The sequence below is a fragment of the Lepisosteus oculatus genome, chromosome 7, assembly GCF_040954835.1.
Source record: "Lepisosteus oculatus isolate fLepOcu1 chromosome 7, fLepOcu1.hap2, whole genome shotgun sequence".
In the NCBI taxonomy this organism is placed as follows: domain Eukaryota; kingdom Metazoa; phylum Chordata; class Actinopteri; order Semionotiformes; family Lepisosteidae; genus Lepisosteus; species Lepisosteus oculatus.
Window position 1 is genome coordinate 33,477,895 of NC_090702.1, and position 18,100 is coordinate 33,495,994.

Here is an 18,100-nt window from a genome sequence, read left to right on the forward strand (position 1 = left end):
CATATGTACAGTATATCTTGCTGAACTGGGGGGCTCTACAGGCTCCATTAGTCTCACTTCATTCAGCAGTGTATAAATTTGGCTAGATGTCAACTCCTTTTTAAGGAGAAGATCAATATTATAGAAAGAGACAGATTTGCACTGCAGAAGTCTTTAGATAAGGGCTGCATGTTTTGCTTAGGCATGAACTATTATTATTTTAAACGATCAGAAAAGGTCTTGTTTTTCATTTAGAATCTGAGAGTATTTTTATATCCCCCAAATTTGGAAGAATCACCAAGCATCCTGCCAATTGTGAATCCGTTCAGTTCTGAGACTGTTGTAAATGTACAAGACAATACAAGAGAAACATGCATTCACTATTGGATGTATAGTTACAGTTTGAGAATTTCTGTAGTGGTTAGAATCTTCACTGGCTGGGCCACTCATATTCTTCTCGTTATCTTTATCAGTACAGATACAGATCAGAATATAGATGAACATGAATTTCTGTGAAACTGTTTAAAATTCTTGTTGCTTGTTGTTGACAGCACAAGTATGTCTCAATTGCAGAAGTCCAGATCAAGAGAGAGGATGAGCTTCAGCAGTGTCCAATGACCATGGTCAGTGAGAGACCGGAGGAAAGAAAATCCATAAATTCACCAAAACCCACTTGCCCTTCTTGTAAACTCTGCTCCACAGAGATGTGGATTTTCAGTCCTTACAAAAGTATTTACTCCCTTTTCAGTCCATTTTCTAAGTGCTTCATCCAATTGGGGATCATGCGGGAGCCAGAGTCTATCCAAACAAAAACGGGTGCAAGTCGAGGTACACCTTGGACTGGACACCAGTCCATTACAGGGCACACACAGACACAAACACAGACAGGCACACACTCACACCAGAGTCCGTTTTCCCAGAAGGCCGTTCAGCTACCAGCATGTCTTTGGACCCTGGGAGGAAAGCAGAGCACCCAGAGGAAACGTACATGAACATGGACACTCCACACAGAAAGCACTGCAGGACTGGAATTGAACCTAGAGGCCGCAGTGCTGCAAGGCAGCAAGGCTACCCCCTGTCCCACTATGCCTTAACCCCTTCCATTTAGTTGAATAAGAGCAGCTCAGGCAATTGTGTGAGCTGAAGTCATTTTATGCATCTGAAGTATTAAAACAATCGTTTAGGTGGGTAGCTGTGTCAGCATGCATAGTCTGCAAAGGAACAAGTAATAGGTTTATTCCATGCTGAAAAGAGAAGAGAGAAAACACGTTTCAGCTGCAAAGCCACCTGAAGAAGGGTTCACGGCCGAAACGTGTTTTCTATATAATTTGTAGATCAACACAATCATTGGCACATCACTGGAAATGAGTGAATACATTTGTGAGGGACTGCATAAGTCTTTTATTTGGAAAGACACATCAATGCAATTATAATGCTCACCTGAGGATAAAAATGCAAGCTTTCAAAAATAGTTTCATCATACAGTAGCACAACAGGTCTTGCAGAACTATAGGACAGTACTGCTTTGTGATATTTTTCTACATAAGTCTAGTTCAATAATATTGAATATTGCACACTATTTATCCAAATATGCTGGGCTGCAGTGAAACTGTGGTTAGAGCTCAGGTGTTATAACTGGAAGTCTGTGGGTTAAGATCCCAGGTGCAGCACGGCTTGAACCCTTGAACAAGATATTTCAATCTACTTTCTTCATTAAAGTGTCCAGTCATCTAATCTGGTATAAAATTGTAAATCACTTTTAAAAAAAACATTGGCCGTGTAAATTAATGCTAATAAATTAGGTTGTCCAGTCCAGAAGAGGTCTTCAGTTTACATGACCCTGTGGAACCATTGCATGACATTTTGGTGAGGTCTGTATTAGATGTGGTTTGGAGGGGATGGGTAGTGGCAATATTGCATACCCAGACACACAGCAGTAAAACTGTATGTCATTCTTACAGAAATGTTAAGGTCCAGTCATTTCAGTCAACTTTGCTCTTGGAGGCCCAAGCTTCTAGTGCATGTACAGAGTAAGGAGGATTTGGTGGGGTGCAGGGGTGGTAATAATGTGTAACCAAAGTGAAGCAAAACTCTTCCTCTTTCTGTTTTGTTTTTCTGTTCTCCATTTTGTAAGCGACTCTCTCCTTTGTGTGAATTGGACAGGGAGAAGAAGAGGTGGAAGAGATGCCAACTGAAATTCTGTATGTGGGAATGTTATCCAACCTGTCTCAGTATGTGGTGAGTGAGGAGGACCTGAGAGGGGGAAGGGAAGAGGAAAACAACATTTTTGTTTCTTTGCATTTCACCGATTTGACTGAGAATCCCATTTTCCAGTTGTAAATGCCCCAAAGCAGAAATTATGAATCAAAATGTATCATTAAGTCTTTTTAGTGAACCTTTGCAGCCAAGTATTGAAATTTAAATCAAATTACGTGTCGGATATTGCATACTCCATTTGTAAGGATGAAATGAAGTTTTGACTTCTTTCTTTTTTTCTTTCAGATAGCCCTGCTAAAACTGCTGCTAGCTGCCGCTCCTACCTCAAAGGCCAAGACAGACTCCATCAATATCCTGGCCGACGTCCTACCAGAGGAGATGCCGTAAGTGTCCAGTTTCCAGACAGCCCCCTCTGTACAGTAACTGTTTACCAGAAGTGGCCTTAAGCTGAATCTGCGTAGTGATGTTTCTGGTATTTCTTGCTGTCTATGACTAATTAGACTTGCAGTGTGATATCCAGCACCGTGATGTTAAATGTAGGTAATGAAAATGGATTCTGTCATGGGAACATTGAAAGGTCTGGTGTGGTCTGCTATGAATGAGAGATCAGTCATGATTAGCTTGCCCTTCAGAGGCTGGAAATCTTGAAATCGCATCATTCAGAGTTGCAATACAGCTAGTGATTACAGGATTCTTAACAGTCTTTTTTGGCAAATAGTTGTGTTAATGTTCTCAGTTTGACCATTCAGAATACAAGAAGGGCAGTAAAGATGTCTGCTAAGTGTACCACTCGCTCATGATCCAGGCATGGAAAGTTTGAGTCAGGGTCATGTCACTAGTCATTGTGGGATTAAACATGTGCACAGCCGTAGAGCTCCACAACTTAGTGTTGGGGTTAAAGAGCTTAGGATCTGACTCATTCTGGAAAATCGTAGCTCTTATCTTATCTGGAAAATCGCAGCTCTTATTGTAGCTCTTATGCTTATCAGGTATCCACAGCCTAGTAGTGACACCAGTGAGAGGCCAGGTGTACCTCCAGACAGTGCTGGCTGTCACTGCGGAGACTGCAGGGTGTCCACTAGGTGGTGCCATGCTCCTCTAGGTGTGCTCAGTGTCCTGGCTGTTACTGCGGAGCCTGCAGGGTGTCCAGTAGGGGGCGCTGTGCTCCTCTAGGTGTGCTCAGTGTCCTGGCTGTCACTGCGGAGCCTGCAGGGTGTCCAATAGGGGGCGCTGTGCTCCTGCAGGCAGTGCTGAGTGTCCTGGCTGTCACTGCGGAGCCTGCAGTGTGCAGCGAGGAGAGATTCACACATGGGAGGGTATCAGAAGAGCAAGTGTGTATCATTCTCTCCTGAGCAGGTACTATATAGGGAGCTCTTAAACAATCAGCGGTCTTAAAACAATTTGGGGTTAACCAAATGGGTGGTTAAATAGGAAATAAATAATGACGTTCTGATGTTCCAGGTTTATTTTTTAAAAATGCAGTGATAGAGTAAAATGACCACAAACCAAAGACAATCAGTCTTCTCTGTAACAGTCTTCTTTATGTATAGTATTGTACTTCAGTACATTTTGTACTGAGTGCCACCAAATAGTATAAAATCTATTTTAATTATGTTGCTGAACAGCAAACATTATATAAAGGGCATACTCAGAGAGGAGAGGCAGAAGTAAATGTAATTAATCTCTGAGGCCATTTTGGATGTTTCCCTGCAAGGAATATTGAATCACAGATAAAAGTAGATGACTGCCTACCTATAAAAGAAAACCACAGGAGATCGATGCAGTTGTGGAATCTGTAAGAGAAATGTATTTTTCATGAGCTTTGACTGTATTTTTCTCTCTGGAAACTAGGGTTACAGTTCTGCAGAGCATGAAGCTGGGAATCGATGTGAACCGACACAAGGAAATTATTGTCAAGGCCATTTCAGCTCTTCTCTTACTGCTTCTAAAGCACTTCAAACTGAACCACATCTACCAGGTCAGAAGACAAGTCTTTTCACAGATTCCAATATGGAGCTTCCCAGAAGCTGTCTGTCATTAAGGCAACCTGCACCCTGCTGATAGCAAGGCTGTCAAAGAACCCTTGATTTGAAAAGACAAAAAATTACCTGTAAAGGGCAAATTGAAAACCGGTACAGATAAGGATGCCTCTCTTGAAAGTGCTTTGAGGCTTAAAATGAAAAGGGTGAGCTTCCCTCTAAAAGAAACTTATTTTCTATTGATTCACTGCTGGCTGTTCTCTGGGCACCTCACTGAAGCCTGGGGAGTGTGGATTACAAAGATCTCTCATTGACAAGAGTCTGAAACAGAAGGAGCTCTCGCTGCTAAAATTAATCCTTTTAGAAAAAAAATCACGTTTTAGTACTTTAGCGTATTCGTTTGTGCATTTGTTGTAATGCGCACACTTTACAGAGCAAGGCGGGTCGTGTTTCCGTCAGTATCAACTCATCCAACGGAACACTGCCATCTAGTGTGCAGAGAAGCAATTACTTGGCCTCCGGCAGTCGTGTTTTGAAGTTTTCTAAGCGCCGAATATAATAATGATAATTAATAATAATTGCTTACACTTATATAGCGCTTTTCTGGACTAAAGCGCTTTACAGGTAATGGGGACTCCCCTCCACCACCACCAATGTGCAGCATCCACCTGAATATGTATTTGTAACGCAAATGTGTGGATCAGCTTGTACTGTATATGATTATTTGGTAGTGTATTTACAAGTGTGTTCAGCGGCCTAATTGAGCCAGATCTCAATTGTTAAAATCACAAATCCTGTGTTTGAGGTTTCCAGAGCTTACAACGATGATGAACCCTCTTGGAAGTGATGGCCTAGTGAAAACATAATTCGCAATGTGGCTCCAACCATTTGCACAGGCCACTCACTAACCACCACCATCCTCATTAAAAAATGGCCTTATCTGGACAATAACAGGATAGTCTTATGAAGTTTAGATGAAAATAGCTTAAAATGGAAAACTTAGTAAAATCAAGCAGCCTGTGTTTTTATTTTGACTGTTGATGACCTAATAGAGTTGCAATGCACTAAGTGCTGTGTACTGTAACCAATTTGTATCTAAGAACAAACCTTAAGATAAAATATAATCACATAAATGGTATTGTTAAAAATGGTCTTTTTTCATTTGCCTAGAAGTACTTAAATAAAAACGGTAATAGCAGGAAGACAATTACTCTAGCCAAACTAGAATAATTCCATCATGGAAGTTACAAATGGCAGGTCTGTCTGTGAAAGAAGAGTCCATTTAATTTGCATGACTGTGTGTTTATTTCCCCATCAGTTTGAGTATGTCTCTCAGCACTTGGTGTTTGCCAACTGTATACCTCTGATCCTGAAGTTCTTCAACCAGAACATCATGTCTTACATCAGCGCCAAAAACAGGTACTTGTTCAATTCAAATTACCTTCACAGAGCCTTCCTATGAAAGACAAATTATCAATTTTTCACATATGTGTACTTATTTCAGTTTCCAGTAAATGGTTGTAGTGTACACAGCTATTGAGTATTACCTGTGCACTTATATTGCTTTTAAAACACTTTTTAGTGTTAAACAGGACAAATCTGATATGTGTTTCAGGTCATTACATTTTACTATTTAAAAATACCAATGGTCCGACTATAACTGAAATGGCTTCCAAAGAGCTTGCAAAAGTCTGGAACAGGGGGTCCTACAGTACTGAAAAAGGCAAGATTGTGAGAGCAGAGCAGTATTTATTTCAGAATTATGACGGGCGTAGAAGCTCGCTTTCAACGAACTGCCGAAGTACTGTCTTGCTGGAAGTCTTGAAAGCTGTTTAGAGCTGTGGTTAAATGTCTAAAATACAGATGGTTCAAGCTTAACAGAAATAGCTCCAGGTCCCATCCGCACTGATGAGGTAAAATGTTTGTCACGTGGCCTCTCTGTGCCCGATGCAGCATCTACATGCTGGATTTCCCACACTGCGTTGTGCACGAGCTGCCGGAGCTCACCGCCGAGAGCCTGGTGAGTGGCAGTTTGAGTGCTGCCCTTCTCTTTCTGGCATTCAGTGGGAATTTAGAAAGCACTGAGAAGGAATGTGATCGTGGAGCACGTGGACGCCTGGGTTTGTGTGACAATAACTCTTAGCAAAAGCAGCATAGTATTCTCTCTACATTCTTAGCATGTGATTTAATTATTTATTGCCCCTTCTAATTACATAAGTACTAGGAATAAGTCTTTTATAATTCCATAGTCACTGCTGTTATTGCATTAGAGGGATTTATTGCATGAATTGTGGCTGCTGTGGAAGTTCTTTGTATAGTGCATCTATATAATGCATGTTTCATATGGAAATATTTGAACAGTTATGTTTTCCTGCCTAGTGGGAGTTAGACATGTACCCCGCAATATGCTTTTATTTCATCTTGTGTTGGCAGGAAGCTGGGGACAGCAATCAGTTCTGCTGGCGGAACCTCTTCTCCTGCATTAACCTGCTGAGGATTCTCAACAAGCTGACCAAGTGGAAACACTCCAGAACAATGGTAAGACTCAAACTCCTCAATCCTCAAACTCGCAATGAGCAATATGAAGCTACCTGTGCTTGGAAGTAAAAGAGTGGGCTGTGTTTTTGTGCAAAAAGGTGCGACTGCCACAGATAACCTGACTTCTGAAAAAAAAACCTCCAGTTACTGAGAACACCAAACCCCATACCTGAAGATACTGTAGATATCCTTTTTCTCACTTCACGATCAGCTTTCAGTTGGGTTCCAGCAGCTTTCACTTTGGCTGCATTCTGATTTGGATTTTAAAGCCCCTCGGCCTTATCTTTGCGTGTGCTGTTTGTCCCTGAAGAAAACAGGGATTACAACATGGCTCTTAGTCAGCTCTGACCTTCTTGACAGATGCTGGTGGTGTTTAAATCGGCTCCCATCCTGAAGCGAGCTTTGAAGGTGAAACAGGCCATGATGCAGCTGTACGTCCTGAAGCTTCTCAAGATCCAGACTAAGTACCTAGGGCGGCAGTGGAGGAAAAGCAATATGAAAACCATGTCAGCCATCTACCAGAAAGTGCGTCACCGTCTCAATGATGACTGGGCCTATGGCAACGGTAAGCATAGAGAAGAGTGAAATTGCCGTTTGTTCTTGCTTGATGCTCTCGAGTGAAATGAGGCAGAGTGCTTGGAAAGTCTTCACGTATGAGGCTGCCTGCCTCCTCCTTTCCCTTCTATGTTGAAAAGTCCAGCTCAGTGGTGTGCACTAGCTAAACCAACAGATGGCACAATTCAAATAAAACAGGTAAGACGATGAGAACTGGTGGTTTCAGCAATCAGATGTGTCAAAAAATATATTATTGTTTAGGTACCAAGTCTGTCGTGCCATGGTGACTGTTCACATTTGTTAATTACGGTGTATGGTACCATGTAATATTCTTACTTTTTCCCGAAGAAAGCAAAAAAACAAATTGAACATAAAAGTGTAAAAAAAACTATAAAAGTGGCCAAAAGACTTGATGCCTCGTATTAGCAATTACATAGTTTCAGAAGCGAAACTATAGCATTGCAACTGTTCCGTGCTCTCAACTGTTTGTTTTTTAAAAACCGCGAAGCCGTTATTTTTTTTTTGTCTTCCAGTAGCTTTCCCAGTTAGTTCCTTCATTCCTCTGGGGGGAAGCGTTGTAACATCCTGTATTGTTTTGCCGGCCAGACCTTTATGTCAGAAGCTGTCTTTGTCAGAAGGAGCCCCGGCAGGCTCTCATGAAATGTCTCTGTCCGGCTCCCGCAGACATTGATGCGCGGCCCTGGGATTTCCAGGCGGAGGAGTGCGCCCTGAGGGAGAGCATCGAGAAGTTCAACTGCCGGAGGTACGACAAGAACCCCAATGGCGAGTTCAGCCCCGTGGACAACTGCCTGCAGAGCGTGCTGGGGCAGAGAGTGGAGCTCCCGGAGGACTTCCGCTATAGCTACGAGATCTGGCTGGAGAGAGAGGTCTTCTCCCAGCCCATCCGCTGGGAAGAGCTGCTACATCCAGAGTAAAGGCCAAAGCAGGCAGCACATTGTACGGAAGCCAGACGCACTCACGCTACAACACTGCAGAGTGGGCATACAGCCAGTCTGCATGCACTACTTTATGTGCCTACTACTCTTTCAGATTGTTTTATTTTATGGTTTTAGTCTTTGCCTCCCTTTCAATCATCAACGTGTGAAGTGGGAAGGTAGTGCAAAAGCAGAAAAGGCCAAATGTTTTCTATTTTCCCTCACTCTGGTACTGCCTGGCTTTTTATGTTTTGCCTATGTGTTTTTAGCACATCATATACTCCGAATTGTCATATTTGCCTTTTGATAAGAGTCCTGGCAATCAAGAACACATCCAACAGTTGTTTTAATACACCTTCCTACCTACAGTTGCTGAAATGTTACTGATTTTTCAGTCAGCCAAAGTATAAATCAGATTTTACTAGTATGTTCAAGTAAGCGTGAGCATAAACATTTTTGTTGGTAAACTGCCTTACATATTAGTCCTCTCCACAGTTTGCGAGAGCTTTACATGTATTTTTGTACCCTAAAACCAAACTGATTATTGTTTTTTTTAACGTTTTAGATGACAAATTCAATGCACCTAGTCATGTTATCTGAATCTATTGAGGTGCAAAATAACATTAATTCACGATTATCAGGTGGGTGGCACAAATGGAAAAATCACACAAGGCACCATTTGGCTCCGTCTCTTTTTAGTCATACAAAATGTCATCGATTTAAGGGACAGTGTTTTTGTTTCAAGGACTGACTCATCTGTTAGTAACTCCTGAGTAAACATAAACCAGCTTCTCTCAATGCATTGACGCCCTGAGACTAAATCATAAATATGATCTGGAATTCTTGTTGCAGATGCATAATCAATGAAAACATCTTTCTTCCTTCATGATCTGGATGCATGCTGTCATAAATGGTGATTAAAGTACATGCTTACCCTGCTGAACAGGCGAGCTCTGTCTTTTAGCAGTAGCGAATATGTGCTCCTAACCTGGAGTTGGATAACTGTGTAGTCATTAGACTAAAAGCATTGCCGCAGGTGTCCGAAAGGAGTGTGCCACCTTTTTTTGGAGTAAGCTACAGTGACATGCCTGATCACCCCTCGGCACAACATGTCCCCATTGCTAACTCAGGGTAAAGGGAACTAAGGATGGGGCGGATTTGCAGATCAAAAATACGTCAGCTCCTACTGAGGGGAAAGTGTAATTATCGATGCCTGCGGCAGATCTTTACAGTGCGACCAAGTGACCCGGCTCTTTTGACAAAGTCAGTGTGTGAGCGCTGTCAGATTCAGGTCCTGCACACATTCCTCCTGTTGACACAAAAGCTTACGCCCTTCTGAGAGAGTGTCCCAAGTGGGTAAAAGCACATTTGAATGTGTTTTTAGTCATCATCTCTGTGGGCACTTGCCATGAAATCTGAGTCTCAACAGGAATGGTCTCACAAATGAACAGCTCAGGATTTGCTGTGCAGTAACACACAAGCACATGCTACTGTTTAAAAATGGTCAACTTCCACCAGTACTTGTAAAAAAAATGGACTTTTTATTTGTTTGTTTGTTTGTTTGTTTGTTTGTTTGTTTGTTTGTTTGTTTGTTTGTTTGTTTGTTTTGTATCGGCGGTCCGTGGTGGCCATGTCAGACAAGGCTTGGCAGTTCAAAGCTGTTCTCTCACATCTGATCTTTGTAATGCCTGGTGTTATTTCTCAAAGGCTCTGAGAACAGAAATGTCCAAAAGATGGATTGGGAAGTGTGCAATTGTTGCCTTTTATGCTGCAGTTTGCTTGTAGGTAAATATCTTCTGTTGTAGCTGCGTTGTTTATTTCAGACTGATTGGTGTCTTTTTAGCTGTAAAAACTGCAAGTGATTAACAGCACAACTGCAAATCGAAATTTAACCAGACGTGCAAAATTAACTGTTCTTTAGAAGCAACAGATGCTAAATAATACTACTGCTAAACTACTGCTAGGAATCTGGACTTGATTGAAGTCTCTGCCTTTGTAGGGCCAGAGGAGTCTGTAATGTAATGTACTTCAGACACTGCCGTTAACTTTGATGAAAGAAGTTAGTTTCAAGCATCCTCTTATGTGGTTACATCATTTTTGTATCTGTTATATACTGTAAAATGAAGATGGCATTGGTGTGTGAAAAGCTGTAGCTTTCCGACTTGGCCTTCCAAGGCCAGTCTTTCAGAATATCTGAGCCAAATGTCCCACAGCGGTGAATCATACAATACTTGTGTAAAGGAGTGAACACACAAGAGTCCTTGGAAGGCATGTCATACAGTAACTGAGAGATTTGTATTCAGACATTTGCACCCACAAGGTTGACTGCTTATTTATTAGAGGAAAAAGTAAGATGGTTTTAATGATGAATGGATAAAAAGATAAAGGTTTTGCTTTTCTGCCCCAGTTACTGGCAGAGAATGTTTCTTTACAATATAGAGCATAAACAGTTTTTTTTTGCTCTTTCACATTTGATTCCAGGGACATGTGTTGTGTTCAGAAGTGCCATAATGAAAAGCTTTGATATGTGTTAGTGCTTGCATAAAATATCTGTTGCATAACACAGATATCGATTGCAGCTCTCAACAATAGTGTGAAACTGTCTGTTACTGTTCCATGCAATATTATGCATGACAGTAGTTCAGATAATATCTCAATTCATGCAAGACACACCTTTTTTAATTAAGTACTTCCAAACCATTCTGCTCTTTTGAACATTTTTCTAACTGTTTGTATGGCATAATTTTAAATACCATAATAAAAACCCTTTATAGTCTTTATAGTCTGTTGCTTGTTTGAAACCTATGGTTAATTACTGTTTGTACCAATTAAAATGTACTATTAGGGTTCAGCTACACACAAAATTCCATTATAAATTTTGATGTGTTTGGCACACTACACATAATGGACATTAAGAGTTTGTTTCTTTTTGAGAATTTATAAATTCTTAAAAAGAGAATTAAAAAAAAATTATTCCTTTTTCTTGGGATCAATGTGTATTTTTACCATTATGAATATCTCGGTGTCAGAAATCCTGCAAAGACTTATTTGTGCGTGATAAAGAAAATGTCAGCGTGTCCCATGAAAGCCAGACCGGACGTTGGTCTGTCCAAAATGAATCGAGTGATTTGTAACATAGAAGAATGCTTTCCACTTGTAAGACTGTTAAAATTATACCACTTTGTTGACTCACATCAGAATTGGTCACTTTTTCTGAAGGTTTTAAAGAGCTTTACAAGCTCAGGGTGTACCACTGTTGGGATGTCTCCTGTTGCCTCTGTGACAATCCCTAAACACTATTCTCCAGCAACGAATAAAACATTGGTTTAGAGAGAGAAATAATAATACATTTTTTTATCAAAGTAATGTTTAAAATATTGTTTTGTTACAAAAGCCAAATGTCTAGATGGACATGGTCTAGGATATCTATTGTTGTGTTCAGTCTTATTTGAAGTGGAAAGATTCTCCATTCAATTACATTATAATTTGCTGTGCTACTCACCTGACTTTTCATGCAAACTGATGCCTCAGGTTTAATGTGCTTACTGTATGTGTTTTTTCACAGAGACACCCATAATTGGAGATTTGTGATATCGCTTCTACTGAAAAGCATACTGTAGCTTTCTAGAAAGTTCATCATTCAGCTGTGAAAAATAATTTGGGAAGAGCAGGGACTCTTAGCCTTTGAAGTTATATTCGGCACTTTTATAAGTGATATTTCTTTGAGGTTTTGGTCAAGCCTTTCTAGTGCCAAACATTATTCTAATGCACAGTTTAGTGTATTATTGTTTATTAGTTGCTGGGTTTTGTATTTTTCATTGTTGGCAGTGAATGCCTTATTCTCAACAAACAGGGTGTTTGTTTTCTGGTGTGAACTTGAATCATTATAAACAAACTGCATTTGGAATGCTGTGTGGACTGTAAATATAATATATGACAATATTACAATGTGAAGATGTTAAGTATCTTTTTTAAGTATCTGCTGTATTAATACAATTTGGAATTAGTGTGTTTGCATAATTTTTCCTGTGTTTTTGTTTCGGGTTATGTGCAATCACTAACTGAAATGGAGATATCCTTTAAAAAATAAAAGTTGCCAAACACAATAAATGTGTGCCTATTAACAAAAAGCTCCTGAAGGTAAAAACTATAATTCAATAGAATTTGCCTTGCTTAATATCTTAATTTTACATCTCACATATGAGTATTTAAATCAAATCACAGAGCTGTATAAGCAAATGTCGATAAAAAGACTTTCAAATGTTCATTTTGCCCATTTGAAAAAAATGCATTATATTTATTTTTGGACTTCCCACTTTTAAAGTAACAGTAATGACGGGACAAGTCAGCTCACAGATGTCTTATTGATACTCCTCTTTTAAGCAGTATTGCCCACTGAACTATCCCTCCGTCATAGCTGGAAAGAAATGCAATCTAGGCTAATGACACAGATTTGAGGCACAGATATTCACTATGTTTTAAATGCTTTTTCTGTAGCTGGTGCATGTAGTGAACTACCTGACCAAAAACATTGGAAAATACAGTTGAATGTTACAATCATCAAGGTAGTTGCAGAAAATACTGGTCATTTGTCAATAAGATTAGAGACCTATTTTAAATTCAACTATAATTTATGACAATCTCTGCAGGCACTCTCATTCATATGTTTTTTTCAGCACATCTAGCAGACAAAATGGAGTCTACACTATATATGCTTTAGTAGGTTTGTTGGTCACCCAAATTTGTCTGAATGATTCCTACATGCTAAAGGTGAAAAAATAATACATAATGTGTTGAAAAGACAAACAATTCCAGTATATGTCACTGATTATGAGGACGCACTGTTGTGAAAACTTGTCAGGTACTGCATGAAAATAACTTCCATCTAGTGTCTGGGGGGCTTCCAGCAAACAGGTTTGGAGTTTGTGTGGGGGAGTGAGTGAAGCAAAGCCTTCACAGAAAGGAGCTGGCTCTTCCGAACTGCCCGAACCCTGCCTGGAAAGCAATAAATCCAGTTTCCTTGTCTCCATGACAGCCGGCTGTCAACAAACAAAACCTTCCCCGGGCAGTCGAGGAGCAAAGCAACCAGTCAGGAGAAAACTTACAGTGAGGTGAGTTCTGATTAATGTTTTAATGAAATGCCAATATTATTAACCGAAGTATTAGTAGAGTATAGCATGAAAATGGATTTCTCTTTGAAATGTTAATATGCTTCCTTTCATTATGATGTTTTCACTTCAGACTCCTAGACACTTTTGTTACTATCTTTCTTTTAAGAATTTTGGAATACCACAGTAACAAGTGACATTATTACTTATTTGAGTCAAAATTATTAATTAAATATTATTCAACCGGTTTCTGTCCTATAGCCTCTTTTATTTCAGACATAATGGTAAGAATTCCTGCTGCACCTGTGACAGTGTGTTATGTTGCACAAAGAGACAAGTTTTGCTTGAAAGAAAATGTGCTGTAATGAAGAGGAGAGTAAACATCTCCTCTGAGACGTGCACAAATCTTTTGCTCAGTGCCCGACGAAGTACTGGCATGTAATGTACAGTACCTCCCCGATCAAATGAAAAGGCCAGCCAGTGCCAGGTGAGGGATGTAAGAGTCCAAGCTCACATCACTCCACCAAGTTACCATGGTACTCAATCAGTCAATCAATCAATCACAGTTTATTTATCAATTGCACAATAATATAGCATGAAGCATTAGTTGATGGCAATGAAATGTCTTTTGTATGAGCTCACCAGGAGGGGAGGGGGGGATAAAAATAACAAAATTAAAGTTAAAAAATAAGGTTAAACAATGATAGATAATAGTGCAATAGAAATTGAATAAGATAAACATCAGACAAAACTCAATATAAATAGAGCTGCTACGTATGTGCCCAGGGTGTATGCAATGCATTATGTCCAAGTAGTGCTATATGCCGAATACAATGAAAGTTTATGGTACTTCAGCAGGAGTGGAGCCACTGTGTGGACCAGCCCAGATTCACTCCAGCAGTCTCCAGGTTACATAGAACATCCCGAACTCTAGGCACTCGAGGCATCCACAGAATTCACCTTTACTTCCTTTCTGAGACTTTTTCCTCTTTGATCATCTTTTGATGTCTTCTCCCATTGTCAAAACGGTGGGCTTGCTATGCATCGGCTCGTAACTAAACTCAATCGTTGTCACTGCATTTTTACACAATGCGTGGATATGGTTTATGTTAGTGGTTACCCACATTGTAAAAAGTAGATTAAACCATGTCCTTGTATGAATTCTTCTGTCTGCGTAAGCTACTGTATCAGCTGCTACATTGTCGTCTTCAAATAATTCTGGTGGGTAGCTGTGCCAGCATGCGTAGTCTGCAAAGGAACAAGTAGTAGGTTTATTCCATGCTGAAAAGAGAAGAGAGAAAACGCAACGTTTCGACTGTGAAGCCTTCTACAGGTGTGGGGGTACATGTTTTAAATAATGTACCAAGTGTTTCATTTTACATTGCAAAATTATTTCAGGAACAATTAGATTATTCTATAATGCATTTTACAGCAATTTCTTGTTGTACTGTACATTGTTCATGTCTAAAACCTGTTTCTTTAGGTCACGAGCACTGATGAGAAAAAGAAAGAAGACCACTCAAGCTGGAAGATATTTACAATGGTATTGTATATTCAGCATAGGGTGACAAAACAGAACCAAGTAATCACAGACCAAATAATTCTTACTTCTGGTACTTATAAGGTTATGATAACAATAATTAGAACTAAACTAGAAGGCTGTCTATATGGCAAGATGATTCTTTTTTATGCTTTATTGTAGTATGTTGAGGCACACAATATCCCCTTTTTCACATGCTTCTTAAAAGAAACACAAAATACAACAAAAGAGCAGAAGGTATATACTGTAGAAAGAAAAACAGCTGAATTTTTCATACAAATTGTAATTGTCTGCTGCATCTTTGTCACATTACTGAGAGAGAGAGATCTTTTTACTATCTTTTTACAAATACATTATGTTGATTTCTAATTCTGTGGGTAATTTTCTCCATGAGATATATTTCATTTGTAGAGACTTTCCATATTTGAACACTAGTTCTGCCCAGCTTTAAGCAGTTTTGTTGTGATTGGTTTCATGGTTGCAATTCTGACAATTTTAAACAAGTATTTTTCCGCCTCTGGTGGTAGTTCATCCAATGTTGTCCCAGAAGCAAAATTTCAGGGTATAGTTTTAATCTAATATTTTGGATATTTCTTCAAAAGGATATTTCCTTTTTCCTTAATACCAAAAACTGTGAATTGTATTATTTGCCAGGTGTTGGCAATAGGACTATAGGGAATAGTCAAACTGTATTTTGAAAACAGAGGACTCGCCAAATAAACTTGTTTGAGTTTTCTAAGCAGTAGAAAATTACTGTAGTTGCTTTAGGCATTCAAGGTAAGGCAATCATTTCTTGAGATGAGGAATTGAAATGATAAATTGCTAGAAAGTGGAGAGTATGGATTAGGGGAGAATATTCAGATTTGATTGATGTAGTTAGTGGTGTGTCACAGAGATCTGTACTAGGCCGTCAGCTTTTCTCAATGTATATTTCCCAGTGATCTGCATTCTGTTATAATTAGTAAACTAGTCAAGTTTGCAGATGAGACCAAAACAGTAGGGTAAACAAACACTGTAGATGCTACAAGGGAAATTAAAAGAGTCAGACAAAATTCAAGAAAGGGCAAACACATTGCAGATGATATGTATTGCAGACAAGTAGTGAGTATTTCATGCAAGAAGCAAGCACATGAACTATAGATGAAGAGCATACTTTTGAAAAAGACTTACAGTAACTGGATGGATTATGTTTGTCTTTGTCTAGATAATGCAGGGAAAGAATAAACAAGTTAAACAGAATGTTAGGATATATAGTTAGAAATGTATTAAAAGTGTGTAAATTAGAATATTAGGATTTTTAGTTAAAAAGTCTGTAAATTATGGTTAAGGAAGGTTTTAATTGTACTATTCAGTAATAAGACACCATTTAGTTTTAAAAAAATAAAACAACCAAAGTTATTCACCAGAAGTACACATTGTGCACATTTTACATTACATGTACATTTTTTCAGCCCTAGGATTGCCAAAAGCAATTAAAAGCTATACTAATTGCAATTTTCCTTACCAGTTTGTTCTAGTACATTTTAATATATTCTCATTTAGTAGCTAGTAACTTCAAGACTTTGTTTTGTATTAAACAAGGTATTGCATCTCATGTTTGTCAAAGACGGCTTTGTTTGGATTTTATTGAAAAGGGCATATGACAATGAAATTCTTGTTTTGTGACGGTGTCTTGAAATCATTGTGTCTGTTACACCACCGGAGATAATGCAATCTGTCTAGTGCTCATCTGAAACATTAGCTTTAGCTTGTGAAGGAAAACGGATAAATAATCTTCACTTCATGCTTCGACTTTGTGCTTTTAATTGCAGCCAACAAAAGCTAGAAGATCAAGGTCTCACAGTACTGGAGCGGGCAAAACTGGCAGAAAGAAGAAGGCCCATAAAAAGAGATCAGCTAGTGTCAAAACTGCCAAGAGAGAGGTGGACATTCTGAGTCCAGCTGCCATGGAGAATGTTTACTACATCTCCCACAATGCAATGGACTGTTTGGAATTCAGAGGCTTTGGTTGGCCAGACTCCATAAAGAAGAAGAAAAAGAAAGGCAAAAAGGGGAAGACCAAAAAATAGACATTTCAAGCCACCACAATGCTGCGCTACAAATGCCCACTATCACGAAGTAGCTGCTATATTTTTCCAAGTGTAAAGTTGTTAAACACACAAAGTACACAACTAAACTTGTAGTCGGGAGTAACACATATTAACTCAATAGATAACATTAAAGATCACAAATGAGAGAAGACATTTCAGCTCATTGTGTTCATTTGGTTAAACCAACACAAACACCCTGACGTAACCCTGACGTAACCCCCCCCCAGAAACAGAGAATTTAGCCAGTCAGACCGAAGCTGAATGTCTATGGGAGGTGGAAAACCCAGTGCAAATACAGAGGGATCATGCAAGCTTCATACAGACAGGTTTTCATTTTTTTACTATCACATGTATTCTTTTCTTTTCAGATACAATGGGTGTCAATTAATGCATAAAAAATATTCAGGAAATGGATAGGTGTATTACCATCCCTACAACATTTCATACCATTTCTCAACATATCACAAATGTAGACAATGATGTTACACCTTGATATCCATAGGTTTCCTATTCAATCTTAAAATTTTGGTAAAACATATATTCTGTGTAGCAACTGGTTTGTTCTGACTGCTGTGTGCTGCTATTGGGTCTGCAATTTAATTGTTTAAAAATAAAGATGTACTGCAGGAAGAAGTTCTAATATGCATTTGTTGTAGTCTTATTAGCTAACAACAGTTATGGAAAGTTTGTTAAATGAAGGTCTTTCAACAATGAATAAAACTGATTTCCTGAAGTATTAGTGTGCCGATAGGCCTCTTTTAGGGGGTAGCGCTCTGTACAAAGCCACCTAAAAGGCTGTGATTTATTTGAGAAAAATGTTTTCTCTTATTTTGATGCTAAAGGTTTTTTTAAAGAAGACCTTTTCTGCACTTTTAAAGAACAATATTTTTTAAAAGTGTACTGTATAGGATGTTACAAAAGGGTAATGCAATTTATTTAAATAACGTACAGTATTTAATGCAGGGCAGAGTTACATTTTACAGCTTTGAAGAAATTCGGCATATTTTTGTCAGTTGATCCTCATAAGCAAAATTTAGCATAAGCAATTATTTTATATGATATACCTTACATTCTTCTTTACACATGTGATGTGTAAATTTAAAGGGCAAGCATTTGTACGACTAAGGCATCTTTCCCAATCATTCACTACAACGTATCT

General features: G+C 39.0%; 2 protein-coding genes across 3 annotated transcripts in view; both read left to right on the forward strand.

The window, feature by feature from the left end:
• Positions 1 to 12,303, forward strand: part of strip2 (striatin interacting protein 2) — a 37,658-nt gene extending 25,355 nt beyond the window's left edge. For both annotated transcript variants that reach the window (XM_015352668.2, XM_015352669.2), the window contains 9 exons: positions 531 to 602; positions 2,143 to 2,217; positions 2,482 to 2,579; positions 4,048 to 4,174; positions 5,494 to 5,594; positions 6,129 to 6,195; positions 6,609 to 6,713; positions 7,074 to 7,278; positions 7,953 to 12,303. In XM_015352668.2, coding sequence (XP_015208154.1) covers positions 531 to 602; positions 2,143 to 2,217; positions 2,482 to 2,579; positions 4,048 to 4,174; positions 5,494 to 5,594; positions 6,129 to 6,195; positions 6,609 to 6,713; positions 7,074 to 7,278; positions 7,953 to 8,203 — 1,101 coding nt within the window. In that variant the 3' untranslated portion in view covers positions 8,204 to 12,303. The remainder of the gene's footprint in view (positions 1 to 530; positions 603 to 2,142; positions 2,218 to 2,481; positions 2,580 to 4,047; positions 4,175 to 5,493; positions 5,595 to 6,128; positions 6,196 to 6,608; positions 6,714 to 7,073; positions 7,279 to 7,952) is intronic.
• Positions 12,304 to 13,221: 918 nt separating this feature from the next.
• LOC107078023 (small lysine-rich protein 1) lies at positions 13,222 to 17,581 on the forward strand. The gene is made up of 3 exons (XM_015352545.2): positions 13,222 to 13,314; positions 14,795 to 14,854; positions 16,663 to 17,581. Exons 2-3 carry the CDS (start codon positions 14,852 to 14,854, stop codon positions 16,918 to 16,920), a joined length of 261 nt encoding a protein of 86 aa, XP_015208031.2. The 5' UTR covers positions 13,222 to 13,314; positions 14,795 to 14,851; the 3' UTR covers positions 16,921 to 17,581.
• Positions 17,582 to 18,100: the final 519 nt, after the last annotated feature.